The sequence below is a fragment of the Anolis carolinensis genome, chromosome 6 (genome assembly GCF_035594765.1).
Source record: "Anolis carolinensis isolate JA03-04 chromosome 6, rAnoCar3.1.pri, whole genome shotgun sequence".
Classification (NCBI taxonomy): Eukaryota; Metazoa; Chordata; class Lepidosauria; order Squamata; family Dactyloidae; genus Anolis; species Anolis carolinensis.
In genome coordinates this window covers 44168787-44188809 of record NC_085846.1, presented here as the reverse complement: position 1 = coordinate 44188809, position 20023 = coordinate 44168787, and the positions used below count along the sequence as shown (strand labels likewise).

The window sequence follows — 20023 nt, the reverse complement described above, 5'->3', positions numbered from 1 at the left end:
CTGGGTCAGATTGAGCTCCTGACTGTTAATAGCCTAGCTCACTATTGACCTAAGCAGCTCAAAAACAGCTGCAGTAGAAAATATACTCTGTTGAGTAGAAGATTCTAGGATAATTTAACTAATTTATGACACCATAAAAATGCCAGCAGCACGTGGAAAGGAATGAGAAAGTAGTACCATCAAGGACTCGGTGTCACAAAAGGATGATGAAGCGGCAGCTCCTCCTGTGGCCAGAATCGAACATACCCTAATGAAGCCAAAAGCTGGAAAATGTTAAATTGCCTCTGTGTCTGTCTATATGTCATATGTCTAATGGCATTGAATGTTTGCCATGTATATGAGCATTGTAATCCGCCCTGAGTCCCCTTCGGGGTGAGAAGGGCGGAATATAAATACTGTAAATAAATAAAATAAATAAATACTGGGATCGTGCTGGTGGTAACAGCAAAATTGCCTCCTTTTGCATACCTGGATACTTTGCCACGTGAAAGTTCCCTACCGGTCAGTTTGATGATGGCTCACAATGTATCCAGTTGGGGTTAAGCTTCGCAAACGGCAAGGTTGGGGCACTGGCAGAAGGGCAAGGTGAGAAGGTTTTCGTGAGAGGAGGCCGTGGACCTGCTTGAGGCAGGGGAATGGTCTTCGGTGTGCTCCACTGCTCTGCACTCGGAGGCAGCTTGGGCAGAAAGGATTGCTGCCTCATTACTTCTGCCTCTTCCAACTTGGTCAACCAGTGACAGAGATCCCTCTTATTGATGGAGAGATTTTTTTGTGCTTTCTTGGAGAGCTTCCCAAGGTCATGGGGCTGCCTTGGTAGGACAGGGGGTTCCTGCCATTTCTGTCTTCGAATCTCCATTTCTGTAGAGTGAGTTCCCACAAGGCTTCGCTGCCTACTCGGCCACTGCTGCCACTGTTGACTGGATGGCACTGGCCAGGTGACGGGGGCTTCCTCTGAGTCTAGGAACCTTAAATAAATGACCCTAATCTGGAGAAGCAGCCAACCGGTATTGAGCATGTCAAATGCCTCCATGGCAGTCCCACAAAAAAACTGAAACCAAAACAAAAAACAACCAAACAATAAATAATATAAAGCAAATAATGCAAACATTGGGAGGATGGGGGGCTCCTGCTGTTGCTGCCTGTAGATCTTCTTTTCCTGCTACTGGTGTTGGACCTTTGCCTTTTTAGCCTGTGCAGCATTATGTGGAGCCAGTTCCCTCAAGAGGTGCCTCTGCCTCCGTGGCCGCTGTTGCTGATTCAGTGCGACTGGCCAGGTGACAGGGTCTTCTTCCAATTCAAGGCCCATTAAATAAATGACCTGAATTTCTGGTAGCTGCAGGCCAATATTCAACATGCCACATGCCTCCATGGCAGTCCCAGAAAAAACAAAAAACAAACAAACAAGCAAACAAGTTCTCTAAAATCCAAAATTATCCACAGGTGGTCAATACATGGATAGAAATGCTACATTAGATGACTATAGAGGCCTTTTCAGAGGACCAAAACAACATGGAAGTGAGGTGGAGAAGGGAGAAAGCAGATGGGCAATGCCAGATATATATGCTAGTCACTATATAAAACTTGTAATGCTAAACACCAGGATATGGTAATTTCATACACTTTTATAACTTCATAGTTCTGGTTCTCTGCATTAAACATTAATCATTTCCATTCAAAATATACGTGCTTCATATTGCAATGTTACATGCAGTGAACTAATGATAGGCTGCACACGTTTTGATGCTGTTTTCAAATTATTTAATATGAAAAGGACAAAAAGCCATTCTCATAACTGTAGGCTATACACCATAATTTGTGTACACAAATAAAAACCAGTCCTTCAAAATGTACTGAAATAAATTCAGAGATAAACACAAACTGTGGACGTATGTACAACTTTTGTATAGATTTTTCTTTGACTTGAGAGCACTCTTTGAAATCACATGGGTGAGGAGAATAATTCCCAAGATAAACTAAGTGCACAACCTGTAGGGAGACTTTTGTGTTGAGACTGCCCTCTCGTGTTTCGGTATTGTAAGATCTGCGAGGAAGACTCACTGGAAAGGGTTCTTCAGTTTCAAGCCAACTGATGTATGACATCAAATGCAGTTTTGCAAATGCAAAGACAGTCTTGTTGCTACTTCTGAACACTGATTAGTAGTCATAAAGAAAAAAATGCTAGCACAAGTCATGATGATCAGATTGTAAAAAATAAATAACTCACTGTATCCCACTGGAAGGTCAAGATAATAATTCTTTTTTTATTACATTCCCCAAGCCTTTTGGTGGTCATAGTTGTTTCCTTTAGCCAGAGCTATTAAGAACAAACGATAAAACCAACTCAATCAAAGTGCCATTTGAAATAAGTTGCCAGTAAGGGAGGATGTCAATGTCTCCCTCCCTGTGATTTCTTTTAAAATGTTAAACAAAACTACCCAGCCAATTTTAAAATCTACTAAATTATAACAAACTGTATTTAATAAAATATAATAAAGTTTAGGAACAGTAACTACATTTCAAGATTTAGTCCCAAATATTGGAATAACTTAAGAGATGGACTGCAGCTCACAAAAAATACATCTTTGGTGGTTGGGTGCCTACAGAAACAGGGAAACAAACATAATCTTGTTATGGTCTGTATAATGACCACAAACGTTTGGGAAAATATTAACCACCTTTGTCATGACAAAATATTTTACAACCATCCAACACACTGTAGATACGGAGTGTTTATTCACCCCCAAAAGCTAATGTTGGAAGCAGACTTGACTTTCTTAGAAAAGGGGTTGGGGTGGCGATGTAAGAAAGGCAACAACTCATTCATCCAGGGCTACGCACATTAGAGAGCAACCAAGAAAACTTTTGTACTGTACCTGTTCCCTACAAATGCCTATAGTTGAAATTTCTTCCTTCCTCTCTCAGTATAATGACTATTTAAATGTAGGTGTCTAAATCCAAGGCCCTCCATAAGAATGGTACATAGTAAATGCCCAGTTTTAACATGAGAATGAATGTAAGCAAGAAACCATTCTTTGAACTTTATAGTTTCTCAGCTGCTTTTCTCTTTTCAGTTTCAGTTTCAGTTTCAAGCCAATTTAATGTCCAACATTACTCATCTAACCCTTCTGATGTTAAAATAGAATCACATCCCATTCATTTTATCCAATTAGGACTGATTAAGGTTTACAAATACATCGTGCTTCCATCAAGTGGCTAAGTTGGCCATTGGTGGGTATTATAGGCCCATAGGTATACATCAAACATTACCAATTCGTTTCCTGAAGGATTTAGCAGGGGCGATGTCTGTCTACTAAAATTTTTACTTCAGACAAATTTGTTAGCTATTCTCTTCATACGCAAGAAAAATTACCCATCATCTCTAGATCAGCATGGAAAAGCATCCTCGAAAAAACATGTCCTTAGAAAAAATGTCTACATTAGAATTTGCATTTCCTTCATGCTGTGTTGCTTTTGACATAAGCAGAAAAAAAGGGGGGGGGGTTGTTTTTCAGTGGAAAGAAAAGTCAGAACTTGATAAATCTTCATTCCACTGTAAATCTTTCCACAACAACATCTGCACGCATCATGTGCTAATATGCTCCAGAAGAGAACAAAAACAATAATAAATCATTTTATTGCAATGGATCATCACCAGGATGCTGTCTCTGGACTTAGCACTGGACTCTGTGATGATTTAAGTTTGATGGTGGTGTAATTGGCAGTTTCTTCGTATCTTTTTTTTTTTGCCACCTCATCTAATGATTTGTTCCTGCAATGCAGATTGTGTATTTCCTATTCTGGTCTTTCCTGCAGAGGTTGAGAGAAATGTGTTTTCTTCAAAAAGACCCATACTTTCCAGAAAATGTCAAGTCCCACTTAGATTTGGGTAACTACAAAAATACTACAGACAGGTAAACAGCAAATCCAATTTGCTACAGAGCTCCACAGAAAGGACTTCTATTATTTGTTTCTGAATTAAGGCTTTGCCAAGTATATAGTACCATTTTTAAAGGATGGCGCTGCACTCCTTTTGTGGGTGGTCCTGCTACAACATGGAACAGTACAATGAATGCATCAGTTATCTTCATGGGCAAAATAGTATCTAACAGGTGGCCCTGGCAAGTCTTCGTCACCATCCGTTTCTGGAGCAAAGGACACTGTCAGGTCCACATATTTCTTATTTGCTGCCGGTTTCACAAGCTTTTGCATCCTACAAAAAAGGATTGAAAAATGAAGCAACTGAAAATACATAAAAAGAACCAAGTTTCCCTAAGAACTAGGAACAAATGCAAATCACTTTTAAAAAAAAAAAGCAGCACAACCCCTATTGAATTGAACAAACCATTATAAGCAACTATGGAAATTATTAATAAAATCAACATTTAAATATATTAATGTTAAAGGAGTAAATAAACCAGCCCTCTAATCAAAGGAAGGCATTTCTAACCCTTTAGGTAGAACAATCCTGTCAGGAAAAAGTCAGGGATAGCTAGAAACTAATTTTCCAGATCAGATTTGCTTGTTGAGAGGGAAGCAAAACTATGTTTCTAAAGGACTGTTGTTGTTTTAAATCATCATATGAACTTTGAAATTTCTCTGGGTTTTGTTAGTCTGTTTTTATTTGAATGTCTGGAAAGTGACTAGGACCAGCAATAATTCAGTGAGGCAATGGTAACTGATTAGAAATATCTGATTGGAAGAACAAGAGAAAACTATTTCAAATGATCCCTTAATTCAGTGTCATCTGGACCTCTTTTTATCTCCTGCTATAAAAGCAACAGACCTTAGCTGCTGCTGCTGAGAGCACTGTATCGATCAACAGAAAGATCTCCCCCATTCAAGATCTGATCTTCAGTGATAAGTAGAATGCATCAAAAAGGTTCTCAGCAGAATCTTGTTACATGTAAGCTAACACTTTGCACACCATTTTCAACTTTTAAAAAATTCAACTTATATAACAGTCAGAATTCTGACCTAGACTATGCCACCTTTACTATTTAGTAAATACTCACGTCAACTTTAATCTTTTAACATGACCTGGCATTACAGGCACATAGAGCATTTTAACTCCTTGGACCACCATTGTTGGCTCAATTCCATATTTTTCCTGTAACACACAAACATGCAATTATTTTGAGTTGTTCTATACACAAAACAAACTAATTCGAAGAAATGAGAATAAGACACTGCAATAGTATATTCCACAACTGTGTCTATAGTAGAGTTGAAATAAATGTCTTACTTTGACAGCATTGATGAAATCCAACAATGTGAAATCTTCTTTCCCAAAAACAGTCCATCTATCCCAGATGGTAAATGATATTCCATTTCTGTAACAGAGCAAGAATTTAAAACCAATTTGCAGCCAAAACATCTTGTTGCAACACATTTTCATCATTTCATATTACCATGAAATACATTTAAAAAGTATGAGTCCCCTTCGGGGTGAGAAGGGCGGGATAGAAATGTCGCAAATAAATAAAGTGATAAAGGAAGTTATGCAATGAGGCTTCCAAATATGACAAAAAATCACGAATATGACTTGTCTGTGAATTCCCATTCAGAGAAAGCAACTGATACGATATTAACTTGAACTCTGCCTGGAGAGAAAAGGAGGAGCTCTTTTCAATGTGTTACTGCCTCTGACTACATTGGAGAAGGAAATAGTAAGCTCTAAGTCTATCCAGTGTTTTTAGGTATAGAAAATATGCAACATGTTAGCATAAGCTTGACACCTTGTTAAAATATATGCTTAAATCCATTTACCTTATTTCTGTTTTCCTCACTTCAGCTGTTTCTGTGAAGACAATGATTGGAATAGCCAAGTTGAAGAAACAGTTCTTGTAGGCTTGGAAAGGGTAGCCACCCACTACTTTGATCAATTCCAAAGCAACCTGAAGAAGGAAATGTACACACCTAAACATTTTGAAATACCTTATATCGCAAGTATAAAACTGTATGGGCTACAGCATATTCTGAATTATGTACCATGCAATATGATCTACAGGCTACAAATGGCATGAAATCAGCTTGTCGAAAGGAATCAGGAATCAGGAATCATATCAAACTTGAGCCCAAAACACTGTTGTGTCTCAGAAGACTCCCCAGGCAAAATTGTATCAAATGTTTTCATTTGCTCAGTCATAATGAAATTATTGGATTTTTTGCAGCTCCTTCTTTCAATACAATATGAAACCTGTACCCAAAGCCAGATTCAGGTGACAAGACAGCCACAAACGGTAATCCCAAATGGATCTTAGAACATGCTGCTCACCACAGCATTTATACTATAGCAAGAAAATCATGCTTGGCCTCAGGAAAGTCGACTGACTGCTCTGTATTTCTTAACAGCTACCTGTATTTACTTGAATATAATGTGCCATTGAATGTAATGCACACTTCAATTTTGAAGGTGCACATTACAAAAAATAGATTTATTCTTGAATGTAACACACTCAACAGTACAGTCATAACACATCAAGGAGGCAGGCAGCATGAATGAGCCCATTTGGCCAAGGCTGGTGAACTTATCAGCCTCATAGGATTCCCAACTGGCCTAATTCACAAGGCTTTCAAAACGGAGGGGGAGGTTTTGAAGGCCTTGTAAAAGACGCCACTTGGGAACCACATGGGACTGAGTCTCATTATGAATTGAGGATTTTTAATTAACACAATAAGCTTTTCTACCTACAACTTTTGGTCAATTGAGACTTAAACAGAGAGGCTATCTATCTATCCGAAATATTTCTGTATTGCTTCCCACGCCACAAAAACTCCCAATCAGCAAATAAAAAAATAATTAAAATACAAAGATAAAACATTTCAAAATCACATTATTATTGATTTTGAAAACATTAATTGAAAACTTCTAAAACTAATCTAAAGTATAACACACATAATACTTTTATGTTCAAGAAAGAAAAATTCACTCACCAACCCAGACACAGCTGCTGTAGAAGTTGCAATGGCTGGAATGATCTTTCCAGCGATCCGTTTTGTTTTGAGTCTGTCTGCTGGCTCTATATTGTACATTCTGGCTCTCAAATTGGAAGCTGCTGTTATGAAGTCTATGTGACCATTACTGTCATCATCCTTCTCAAAAGAAAGCTCTTTCATTTGTAAGTCATCTGTTCAGGAACAAAAATCATTCTTCAGAATAGGGGTTCCTTGCTATATTACAGGAGTTTACTGAAATATTTGATTTTATCTTCCTTAAAGGAACTGCAATATATGACAAGTATTATTGATCCATGATACTATTAGAAATGAATAAAGGGATCGTAATGAAACAAACCAGAGCCAGCTTGGTACTCCTTTTAAAAAATTAAGTCCTTTGTTGCTGTACTTATTTGTTTGTTTTTAAAAAATGACATTCATTCCCTTAAATGTCCTAAACAGGCAAAACAAAAATATTTTAATAATTAGTACTTACCCTTTGTAGCTTCGTTGGCGAAAATGGCAGTCTCCAACTGAGTAACAGCGTTCCTTTCATCCTCACTACTGACTGGAATAGGATCTGGTTTCCTCACTGTTTCATCTGTTTGCACAACCTGCAAGACATTAATGGTAAATAAAGCAGCTGGTACTATATTAATATTTTCCCTTCAAAAAGCCCCCTAATTTATTCATGCAGGTTAGATGAGATGCTTCGTCCGCACCATATTACCATCAATGAGAATTATAATTATAGATAAAACGCTTTCAAAAAGAACTAGAATTCATATTATGCTTTCAAGCACTCAACGGGCTTAATTTAGCTTATCTTATTATAATCCTGTTTGCTTTTGTGTGCCTTCAAGTTGTTGCCAACATGGTGACCTCTAAGGTGAACCTATCAGGGGATTTTCTTGGTAATATTTGCTCAGAAGGGCTTCCTTTGAGAGAATTTGACTTGCACAAGATCACCTTGTGGGCTTCTATAGCTGTACTGAGTTTTGAACTTTGGTCTCCAGAGTCATAGTCAGATGCTCAAGCCACAATATCACACTGGCTCTGTGCTATATATCTTACAACCATTAGGATAATATCATGCCAATGGTATGAAATGAGAAAAGAAAGGAAACAAGCTTCAGAATCTTCAGAATCAAGGAAAGAGGCAGAGTGATGATATACATCACTACTTTTCAAACTGTGGCTCCTGACCCCAAATGAGGTCCCCTTAGCAACAATGTGTAGCATTTACAGTGCACTCTACACAAAACATTTCATCTGTACTCTATAAAAAGGGGAAATTAGCCTGTTCAACAAGCCTTGCAAATGTTGATTTATTATCACTAAATGTTTAAATGTATACTTATTGTCTATACGTATATACCCGAGGTCACTTAAAAATTTCTCCAGTGAAAAGGGGTATCAAGTGGAAAAAAAATCTAAGAAACTCTGAAATACATTATTCAATTGTTAAATTTACCTTGTTGGAAGGTCGAAACTCTTGAATCTTCAGCTCAGAAATTATCTTTAAAATTGTTTCTTCTGACATATCCTGTGTTTTGTTGTAAACAACAGGGGCAGTTGTGAATTACATAAAACAACATATCATGTGCTCCTTAACATTAAGCCTCCCTTTCCCAATAAGAAAAAAGAATTTCATATTTTACTAAGTTATTTAATCATTCTGTGATACAATTTCAAGCTTAGGAGCAGAATCCTTGCCTCCATTTGAAATGAAAGAAATACACAATAATCAAATCTAAGGGGGAAACATCCTAGATTTCTATGACATTCTGAACTATGAACATGTTGAAATACTCATGGATAGTTAAAGCCTAACACATCTATGTTGCTTTCACATTACTTTAATTAGACACTAATTATATATAATTCATATATATACTATAATACTCTATATAATCTCTCTCTGCTCCCTTTCAATATATGTAAAATCAGCATCTAAAATTATTTACAGCTTACATTTTGCAAATGATTTTTCGCAATTAGAAAAAGGGCAAGATGCAGATATGTACAAAAATAAGAATAATAGCCATCACCACTGCCTTAACAAGAACCTGACCGACAAATGAGATCATAATTTATCTGAAGTGTTACAACAATAAAAATAATCACATAAATCAAAACATTGATTGAAAACTGTTTCAAGGCATCTTTGGATATGGTTAAATTCTTTAAAAGGTTATTAAACCAGCAAAGAAAATGCTTTGATCAACATGCTAAAGAAACTAATTCTAACCAACATTATGAAAATAATAAAAAATCAGAAAAGGTCCAAAGAGTGCAAATGTTGCATCCTTCTTCAGGAGACTTACCTTTTCTGTAAAAGGGACACAGTAAATGGTTGCAAATAATTTTGCTGTACTCAGCATAAAGCTATAATGCCTGGAGAGAAACAAACAAACAAATTATAGGGATGCTTTTGTAATTTCTCTTCCTACTATTGTGTATACTGCAAAGCAAACTAAATAACATATATCCTCACCAAGTTGAAGATGTTCATGGACATTTTCCTAACAGCAGAGAGCTGAAGGAGAAAAGTAGGCTTGTCTGCACACACCTTTCTCATCCTTTCTCATTTGTCTCAAAACCATTCTCAAATTCAACATATGTTACCTCCAGAGAAATTTCATATAAAAAGTCTGTGCAGATTATTTCTGTGAATATATATTTTGCCACTGCCTGCAGAAGTAGAAAAGACCCCAAGACTTAATCCATCTAATGAAGACAGATATTTAGAATAAAGGGAATAAAAACAGATTTGAACAGGGTAGAAGTACAGACTAGACAGACAGATGGATGGTATTCAATATACAGGGAGGAGCCTGCCAAACATCTGAAAAGGAAAGCAGAACTAAAAGTAGAGATACAAACGGTCAATACTTCCCCTTTCTCCAAATAAAGAGCAAGGATTATGGGGTTCAAGCCGACATACTGTTGCTGCAAGGATACAGAATGGAAAACTGGGAACCTATCATGAAGGTCCATTTTAGCCAAGAAGACACTATCCAAGAAAGGATCAATTCCTTTCTTTCCTAAGGGATGCCTAGCTTCTCCTTGCCTCGGCCAAGAAAAGACATACGCTGGCTCCTCCATTTCCCCCTAGTTTAATTTCCTAACCTCTTTTTCCATCATTTTTTCTCACCTTTTCCTTTTACTCTCTCATTGCATCTTCCTTGACTTAAAGAAAAAAACCCTCTATGCCATGTTTTCTCACTTCTCTTCCTCCTTGTGTCTTTTCCTCCTTTTCTCATGGTGCTGTTTTTTCCCCATGGACGTGGGTAGAGGGAAAGGTAAAGACTAAGGCAAAGGGCATTGCTGGCCCTAAAGCCCCTCTATTAGACCTGTCAGAGTTCCTAACCAACACCCGCAGGAGCTGTAAGAATATCCACTTGCATGCCATTCCCGCTGCAGCATCTGCCTCTGCTATTTCTATGTGAAATATGCAATAAATCATATATATTTTAAAAAGTAGAACTGAAAGGTTTTTATGAGTTATATTATGACAGCATACATTTCATCATTACAGCTCATGCATGTGTCCATATCTTTTATAAGGGATTGGTTTAACCTCCAGTTTGCTGTAACACTGAACTACTGTGTTGTGAAATGATAAATTAGTTCAGTGAAAAACAGAAAGCGAATCCAGAGGGGGAAATTCACTCTAACTACATCAGGGAATGGACAACTGTGTGTTCACCACACACTGTGTGTCCACCACACACACACACACATACCATGTTCCCTGACACTCCTTAGGGCTGAGCTTTCCAAACTGTGTTTCACAAGACATTACTATATTGGCTGTGGTGTCTAGATATGTCACACAAACATAACAAAAAACCTCTGAGTCGAATGAAATAAGCAATACCACTGAAACTGGAAGCTTGATGAATAAATGTGAGTGTTTCTGTCTAATATTTCACCAATATTCAAAAGTTGTGTTCATCTCCCCAATCTCATACATCTAATTAAAATGGTATTTTATTAGTGTTATACATTTTTTAAAAATTCTTACACATATTTACATATTGTTACCCATAAATGTCAAAAATCTTGTAAACGTGTTATAATTTTATAAATCATATTAAAAAAACAAATGAAACATTTTCATGAGATATGTAGTGTCCCCATATATCTTATAAGGGGTTGGTTTAACCTCTGGTTTGATAGTAAAATTGAATTCCTATGTTACAAAATGATGTGACACCAACATTAAATGTCCGGAAAACTCTACACAAGGGGCTTGGGAGGGAATTTTTGCAGTGTTTTTAGGCCCAGAAGATGGGATTGTGTGTGTGTGTGTGTGTGTGTGTGTGTTTTGAGAAACAGGAACTCCAAGTCATTTGTGTTTACTTCTGATTTTTAAAAATGTATTTCTAGGGTTTAAAGTGGTGGTGGAGGAAGCGTTTTACAAAAGTGCCCCATATAACTCCTAGAAAGTATTTGAGGCAAAATAAATTGATCCTTGGGAGGTCCTAAGGGCCACAAAAATGCATGCTGACTGCTGGTCACACTTTGTCCACAGCTGAACTACGGATTCATCTGTGTGTTTTCTTTTAATTTTTAAATATGATTAATTAAAAACTAATGTTTAAAGAAAGGAAAGAAAGAAGAAAAAAGGATAGACATACACAGGCTATAGACATGGGGTACTCGTATACTTTAACATAACCTAGCCATGTTTCCAAAAATACGTTTTAATGAACTAGCTCTTTATAAAATATATGCTTATCTGTAGCTAAAGCAGTTAGATCTTTTAAATACTGAATGGTAAATGGAGAGAATGTTTTTTCTCTCTACTCTTGGAATATAAGCCTTTTAGCAATATTACAAGCAAAGAAGATCCATCCATGTTGCCAAGGAGTCAAATTATATGTTACAAGAGAATATATGTGTCCATGAATGCCCAAGTTTTTTCTAACACAAAATAAATATGCTATAACACAACCAACCAGAGTGAGGGTAGCCACAGAAAAAGACCCACATCATTTGCCACAAATTATTAATTGTTCTTTGGAGCAAATATTCCAGATACTGCTTAACATTCCAACTGGCTATAATTAACATGGGGACAACTAATAAAGGTACTTTGTCACAACAGTAAAAATAATACAAGGAAAACATATTAGGTTTTATTGATTGCTTACCTCGGATCACATTCAAGAGAAAGCAGTTCCCAAAGTACTTGGGATCAGTACATGGATCAATTTCAGGTAATAAGAATCAGAACACATGTTAAAGACTATAGGAAGTCAGTTCTTCTGATAACTTACATATAAATATTTTTAAAAACCATACCACAGAATTTCAGGGCGATAATAATTAAAATCGAAGTATACTAGTATTAGATTGACTGTATAACTTCATAAAGATTACATATAAAACTCTTTGCTTCATGCAGTAAGATAATATAAATGTATTAACATTTACTTACAAAGGGTCATTAAAATCAAATTGTATTGGAAAAGGTGGCCTCTTTGGTGATTGCCAAAACAAACCTGTTGATTTGAAAGAAAGCAACGTTTAACTATTGAAAGCAGTGACATGAGACACAATATATCAGTCAAAATGTACTGAATCAATTAATGGACTTACTGCCATCTTTCAAACGTGTATCAATGGGAAATGAATGAAGTAACTGGAGAGCCTAGATGAGAAAAAAAAGAAAATGTTGTATGAGCATCCTGTTACATTAATGAAACTTCTGAATCCATTAAGCTGTGCTAAAATCAACCTTATTTTTCACAGAAAATGAAAAGGCATTTTACTAGTGATTGAAATACAGCATTTCAGAATTCCCACTGGAAAATTCCTCCTTACGCAAAATCATTATCAGTTCTAAACTCTGGACAATGATGACACTGAAGGTACCCTTACGTTTCTGGAAGCTACTCAGTAAGTGAGCACAAACACTATCGAGCGCTATTCAGTGGCGCTGAATAATAGTCTGAGACCAAAAGGGAGGACCGGCTTCCAAATTCCCCTATATTTCATCACTGTCTCACTTAAAATATCATCCTAGTACTGTGCTCATGAGTAATCTGTACCCTGACTAATACATTCATTAAAAATGAAGAGATTATTTTGCCCCTTCCTTTACACTGTGTTGATCTGCCGTTGATATCTTACTGTCCAGCTTACTTCTTTAATGCAAAAAGTCTTAAATTATGGGTCATTATCCTATTTGGGATCCCACAACTGAATCTGGGGGTCATGACAACTTCATATAGCCTGCCACCTATTTCAGGCATTTGCATGAATCCAGGAGAAAAAAAAGGAGACCCAACGGAGTATATCCTGTTACTTGAGGCTGCAAACTAGGCTTGAAAAACGGTGAAGATGGTCTATGTCCTGCACTATCAAATATCCCACCAAGATCAATTTTTTAATAAAAATAAAAAGCACATCCATCTCATTAGTCCGCAACCTCGCTCCCCTCCCAGAAAAACTTTTTTAGAAGATGGGCCTGCCTATTGATAAGAGTGGAAAGTATCATCCTGAACCTGAGGAACAGCAGTCCCAAAGAAGGGAAACACATAAAAAGAGATTTCCAGGTTTACTCCTATGGTCACATTAAAATGCTGAAAATGTTCACTGGCTTAAACAGTCTGGGTCTCAGTTATTTTAAGAAGAGTATTCTATAGAGACCCTTCTTGGTGACTGAAAACTTTAAAAAGCATGAATAATATAATGAAACACTACATCTATCAAACTGATATCCTATAGAAGATCACAAACAGGAAAGTGTTGCTGGTTAAATTATTTCCCAGCAGTTGTTTATACAACTGGTTATTTTTACTGGCTTAATGTTTGTTTTATTTGTAAGTTGGTTTGTAAGAAAACCTTTAAAACCAGCAGTATTTAAAGACTGGAAAAATAAATACATTTAACACGCTTTCGTTTCTTCAGCTAGCCTGAAAAATAAAAACACTGCTTTCTCCTTGTGATGCACATACAGATTTGGAGATATGAGTTCCTTAAACTAAACTAAACTCTATTTTTGTTAGTTTAATATTATCAACCACTAGAATTAAAACAGATTGCTATACTCACCTTATGATTGAAATATTTTTCAAATTTTAGTCTTGCTAATTCAACACACTGTGGCCAGCTTCTTGGTCTTCTACTGAGACACTTGATCACCTGGAAAGAGCCTTCCAAACTCTCTCCAGACTTTATTCTCTAGGGAAGGACAAAGAAAGGGAAAAATTGGCAAACCTGGGGCCACATCACATGATAGTAAACACACTTTTACAACTACAGCGTGGAGTACTATAGCCATTGTTATTATCCTACACAGACACACACACATATAGGCAGTCCCCAAGTTACAAACATCCGATTTACATCCAACTCCTAGTTACGAATGTGGGACAATAGAAAGTGAGAGGAAATCTACCCCAGAAAGGAAATTCACACCTTTAAGAGTTACTATGGGAAAAAAGTGTCTCCACTGAAGCTTTATCATTTGTTTCCACAACAACCCAAAATTGTCAAAATCCAATTGTCACAGGGATAGAAAGTGAGGTGAAATCTTCTGAACAGGGGCACTGACAGTAAAATAAACATTACAAGAGAATTAATCCTTTTCTATGCTATCTATGCTATCTTACACACACACACACACACACACCCATATATACACACACTGTAAAATGTTCCTGTTACGACTTACTGTTGTAGTTCAGCCTATATCACCTGTGTTAGTAGTGCCTGAAGTCAATGAGGATTCTGGGACTGGGCTTGTGTCTGACTCAGGGCCTGTATCTGATTGCAATGGGGTTTATGGTCTTGTCAGGCTTGCCTTACAGCCAGAGGGCTTTGCAGAACAGAGGCTGGAGCCTCAAGGTCAAATTCCTGAAAGGGGCCGCTTTTCTGAAGGAGATTCTTCTTCAGATGCAGCTGCAGATTTTAATGAGCTGGCAGATAGGAGGCAAGACTTTTGTAAACAAAGAAAAAAATCCCAGGTCTTTCACCTGCCAGTTTGTCTCAGAGAAAAAAGAACGGATAAATTATCTGATGAGAAAGGGAAACAAAATGCATTTTTCTCACTGCAGGAGGCTTTTTAAGAGAAAGGTTTTCAGCCTGCTGCTTATTGAGGTCAACACTGGTGTTTCAAGTCAGTCATGCTTTTCATGCTCTAAGTTTCCTATGTAGATTTTGCTTCACGGATTCTGTCATGTCAAGTTATGCTTTTTGAATTCAAGTGTATCCTTTCCTGGTTCCTGTTACCAAGTTTATGCCTTGCCTTTGGGAATTTAAACTTCTGTGTTATATTCCTGTACCTTAGAAGTGATTGATTTATTGTTCATGTATTGAAATAACCTTTTTGGACTTTACTTTTTAATCCTTTTTATTGCTTGGCTTTTTAATATATTCTTTAATAAATCGCTTGCTGATAATACACAGCTGGTGTGGTGTTTTATGGTCAAGAGGTGTAGCTCTGGCATACAACACTTACATACAAATTCAACTTATAAACAAACCTACAGAATCTATCTTGTTCATAACCCAGGGACTGCCTGTAATTGTATAAGAATATTATTACACATTTTGCTTACAATGCCAGGCAGCACAACTAGCTACTGCCAGAAATAAGCTGTCAATTGCCCAGCCAGGTCTCTAATATATAGCTATTTCATGTAATTCACCTCCATTTCATAGCAATCTTGGCAACTATAATGCTGGCTAATTTTAAAATAAAAACTGTTCCAAGGCTACCACTGTTTTTGAAGATGTCCAAAATACATTTTAAAAGCTCAAATATCATCTAATTCACATCCACCAAAGGTAAAAATCAGTGTAACTCTAGTTCAAATCTAGGTTTCCTCAGCTCACATGACTTTCTCAAACACACACAGCCACTGTAAAATCAATCAGTACTAGCAACATTATGTGAGATTTATCAAAGTAAAAATGATAAGAGTCATTTCACATAAACATTATAAAAATAGACCATTACCTGTAATACCTCTTCTGCTGATGAATAGGTCCGCCAAAATTTGTTAAACAAGGAAGGCTTGTGTGAAAAAGAACTTTCAAACTAAAACAAAAAAAGGAGTTATGAGAAAACAGTACTGAATATTCTTTCCACCTAATTTCACCATATGGAAAAAAACAATAGAATAAAATTCTGTCCCACTCCTTAAATTCGGGGCAAGCTTGTTGTCTTTGGTGTATTTTCCATTCATTTTAACATGAGTTCTATAAGTCGATTTCCTACTGAACAGTGCCCACCATTTATTATGTTCATAATAAAACTTACCTTGTCTCTTGCCCATTGTATTGTATGTTCTGTGGCAGCTGGGAATGACTTTAATGTACAAAACGGTATTTCCTCTTCAGGTGGATCTCGCTGAATGTAAAAAACAACAACTTGATTTTATTTTTGACCTATGTTCATTCTCACTGTAATTTCAATAACCAGAACAAATCTTTTTTTGGACTCTATGAATACGTTTCCAAAAGAATTCTAATGTATTGTACATGAAAAACAAATATATTTCCAAAGGAAAATTAGGAACTGAAATACAATTCTAAGATAATTTACATTTTCAGCTTTCAAGGGACACTACTTGCCAAATTCTTATTTCATGATTATTTCTGGCTGGATCGAATCCCTAAGCTTAGTTTAACAGCCAAATCAGACTGGTTTAGTATGTTCATTCTATCTCTGTGAAAACAAATATTACAATAGATTCTTTATTTTAAAAACCATTCAACCTTGGCATATCCCAAGGACATGCTAAATTTCCATGAACACTCAAATCTGGCCTTTCCAAGCATTTCAAAAATCACTTTTAAAACTGAAGGGTCTTCAAAACCTATTGTATGATACAGCATACAAATCTGTCACTGAATGTTTTATAAAAAAATTAGTAAGTCACCCTGGACTTAGCCAAACATTCAAGTAAAATAGATCTTTGAAACTACAACGTATCTTCAGAAATGTCTCACAAACATAACACAAAGGTGGCATAGAAAGCAATTAAATTAATATAAATGATTGACTTCAAAGTTAGTTTTTCAACTGCAACTGAAATAAAGAAAAGTTACAAGTACACCAATCGAGGCAACTGCTTTTTTGGACAGAGCACTTACATGACTGTTATACGATTCTGTTAGATGAGGCAGAATGACTTCAGTATGCCCTTTAGTTCCCATAGTTCCTGAGTCTAAGAGAGGGCGCAGGTTTGCTACGCAGCGGCTATATGGAGGAAGCAAAAGACTTTGTGAGATAATAGCACATAGGACCCAATAGAGTTGGGACAAAGAAAAAACATGCTATGATCCCCTGATTCATGTTGGACTGAGGCCCCTGGGTTTAAATCCTCACTCCATCATGGAAACCTACTGGCTGACTCTGAACAAGTTACACTCTCTCAGCCTGTGAAGGCAATGGCAATCCCCACTGAATAAATGCTTCCAAGAAAACTTGATTATAGTGTTAATATTCGTCAAAGTTGACTTGAGCACCCATAATAACAACAAACAAGCAAATGGTGTAAACAAAAAATATTAGTAGTAGTTCTGGTAAAATTCCAGGCCATGAATCTATAGCACTAGCAATTGGCTCTACCAAAACAAAAACAAAAATGTCCGAACAAACAGTATTCTAGCTCACAGCTTCTTAAACTATAGGTCCCAACCCCAAATGGGGTCCCCTTAACTCAATGCTGGGGTCATGAAAAAATTAACAACAGTAGTTTGAATGCCTCTCATTCTGTTATCAACAATGTGCAGAATTTACAGTGGACTCTGGAGAAAATCCTTCAGGTGTACTCCACAAAATGGAAACTCACCCTGTTTAGCAAGCCTTGAAAATACTAATTTATATTCAGTAAATCTTTGTTTTGTATACCTATTTTATACTACCTGGGCTCATGTAAAAATGTCTTGGATGCAAAGGGGTTGTGAGCGGAGATAATTTAAGAAGCCCTGCTCTGGCTCATATAATAGGATAGCTTTACTGTCAACTGTACTATTTCACAATGAAATTAAATGCCTTCCCCAGCACACATCACAAAACAGCACACCCATTCCTCCACACCCCAATTACCACCACCCAGCCCTTCATATTTTGATCAAAGCACAAAATACTTTACTGTAGTATTAACAGAAAAATAATCCAAAAGACTGAAATGTTGGTAACAAATGAGTTTGTAATCAGTTAAGATAGTTTGTTTTGAATTAATCATAGTTTGCACATGTCTCATGAAACTATCATAAATGTTCCCATCCTAAATACCTTGGTGTCACCTTAGATCGAACACTAACATATAGGAAACACTGCATGAACACCAAGCACAAAGTAGCTGCACGCAATAACATCCTGCGGAAACTGACTGGCAGCGCATGGGGTGCAGACCCACAAGTAGTAAGAACATCAGCCCTGGCCTTGTCTTTCTCAACTGCAGAGTATGCCTGTCCTGTTTGGCACAAGTCTGCCCATGCAAAGCAGGTGGACATAGCACTGAATGAAACATGCAGAATCATCACGGGATGCCTTAAACCTACACTTGTTGATAAATTCTACAAGTTAGCTGGCATTGCCCCTCCTGACGTGCAACGGGAAGTTGCTGCTAATGGTGAGAGAAAAAAGGTCGAACATTGTGAAAGCCACCCACTGCATGACTATCAGCCTCCTCCCACCAGACTCAAATCAAGGAAGGGCTTCATGAGAACCACCACTCCTCTTGATGTTCCTCCAGCAGCAGCAAGGGTGTCTCTCTGGGCAGCTAAACCTGGCAATTCAAACTGGATGGCCCCCCAAGAGGGTCTTCCTCCAGGGGCAAACCAAGAATGGGCAACTTGGAAGTCCCTGAACAGACTCAGAAGCGGAGTGGGCAGATCAAAAGACAACTTGGCAAGGTGGCACTACCTGGAGGAATCCTCCACCTTGTGTGACTGTGGAGCTGAACAAACAACTCAGCATATGTATGCTTGCCCACAATGCCCTGCCTCATGTACGGAGGAGTTGTTTAAAGCTACAGACAATGCGGTTGCTGTCGCCCGCTTTTGGTCCAAAACTATTTAGTTGCTTGTGATTTCTTTTTTTTCTTTTTTTAAATTTTATTTCTATTTCCATTATTTGAAATGTATAATGCTTTTGACACGAAATAAATAAATCATAAATGGCAAGAACAGAAAGATGAAACTACTATGGAGAGACAAGAGAAAATATATAGATGAAACACACACTTACCTGTCAATGTATCTTCTTGCTTCCACATTGTCTAGAGCAGTTACAACAACATCTTGCTTGGTGTAGAAATCATCATTGTATATATTTTCAGTAGCAGGACACACTTTGTTAAGATACGAATCTATCTTCATCTGAGGGTTGATGTTAAGGGTTGCAGCTGCAGCCGTGTAACTTTTGGGCTTCTAATCAAATTAAAATATTTTAAGTGAGGTTATTTTTTCATGTTGGATTCAAGAAACTAATATATCAGGAAGAGTAATCTTACTGAGCCAAAGAACCATACTTAAAGGTAACAACTATTTAATAAAATAAGGAACAAACTTGACTCTTGAGCAGAGAAAGGGCACAAAGCATTTCGTCATACAATGGTAGGCCCTTTATTCCCAGGAGAAGTATGTAATTTCCACTGAAATAGCAGCTTTTTTTATAAGTGTGTATCAATTCTATTACATTATAAAATGATAATGATCATATTACTGTATTAACATAGTACCATATTACAAAAAACTGTAATGCTTAAGCAAAGTTGAAGGCAACAGAAAAAGAGGAAGACTACATTATAGATTCTATAAAGCAAACCACAGCACTGAGTTCATAGAGCCTCTGCAGGACAGCTGATGATTGGGACTTTTAAGGGTTTCTCATTCCTGAGGTTTCCATGGCTCAACACCAACTTGAGAGCAAATAAAAGTATATTGAAATTTAATTGATCAGGCTCCCTTATGCCTTTGGTGCAACTCATTTTTAAATACATTCTTTTGTTGCTAGATAGTTTAGCAATTACTGAAAAAGTACTGTGCAATATTACAAATCAATTTAGTTTGTTTTCAAGTTATACCAGAGTATATGCAGAAGAAAACACATCGT

General features: G+C 37.0%; 1 protein-coding gene across 1 annotated transcript in view; it reads right to left on the bottom strand.

The window, feature by feature from the left end:
* Window positions 1–1735: 1735 nt before the first annotated feature.
* Window positions 1736–20023, bottom strand: part of uba6 (ubiquitin like modifier activating enzyme 6) — a 53078-nt gene continuing 34790 nt past the window's right edge. Inside the window, exons 19-33 of the mRNA XM_008113045.3 lie at window positions 19157–19338; window positions 17053–17158; window positions 16217–16306; window positions 15914–15994; window positions 14005–14133; window positions 12547–12598; window positions 12386–12449; window positions 9264–9333; window positions 8411–8482; window positions 7433–7550; window positions 6934–7127; window positions 5767–5894; window positions 5243–5330; window positions 5013–5107; window positions 1736–4210 (exon numbers count right to left, since the gene is read on the bottom strand). Of these exons, the coding sequence (XP_008111252.1) occupies window positions 4075–4210; window positions 5013–5107; window positions 5243–5330; window positions 5767–5894; window positions 6934–7127; window positions 7433–7550; window positions 8411–8482; window positions 9264–9333; window positions 12386–12449; window positions 12547–12598; window positions 14005–14133; window positions 15914–15994; window positions 16217–16306; window positions 17053–17158; window positions 19157–19338 (1605 nt within the window). The 3' untranslated portion in view covers window positions 1736–4074. The remainder of the gene's footprint in view (window positions 4211–5012; window positions 5108–5242; window positions 5331–5766; window positions 5895–6933; window positions 7128–7432; window positions 7551–8410; window positions 8483–9263; window positions 9334–12385; window positions 12450–12546; window positions 12599–14004; window positions 14134–15913; window positions 15995–16216; window positions 16307–17052; window positions 17159–19156; window positions 19339–20023) is intronic.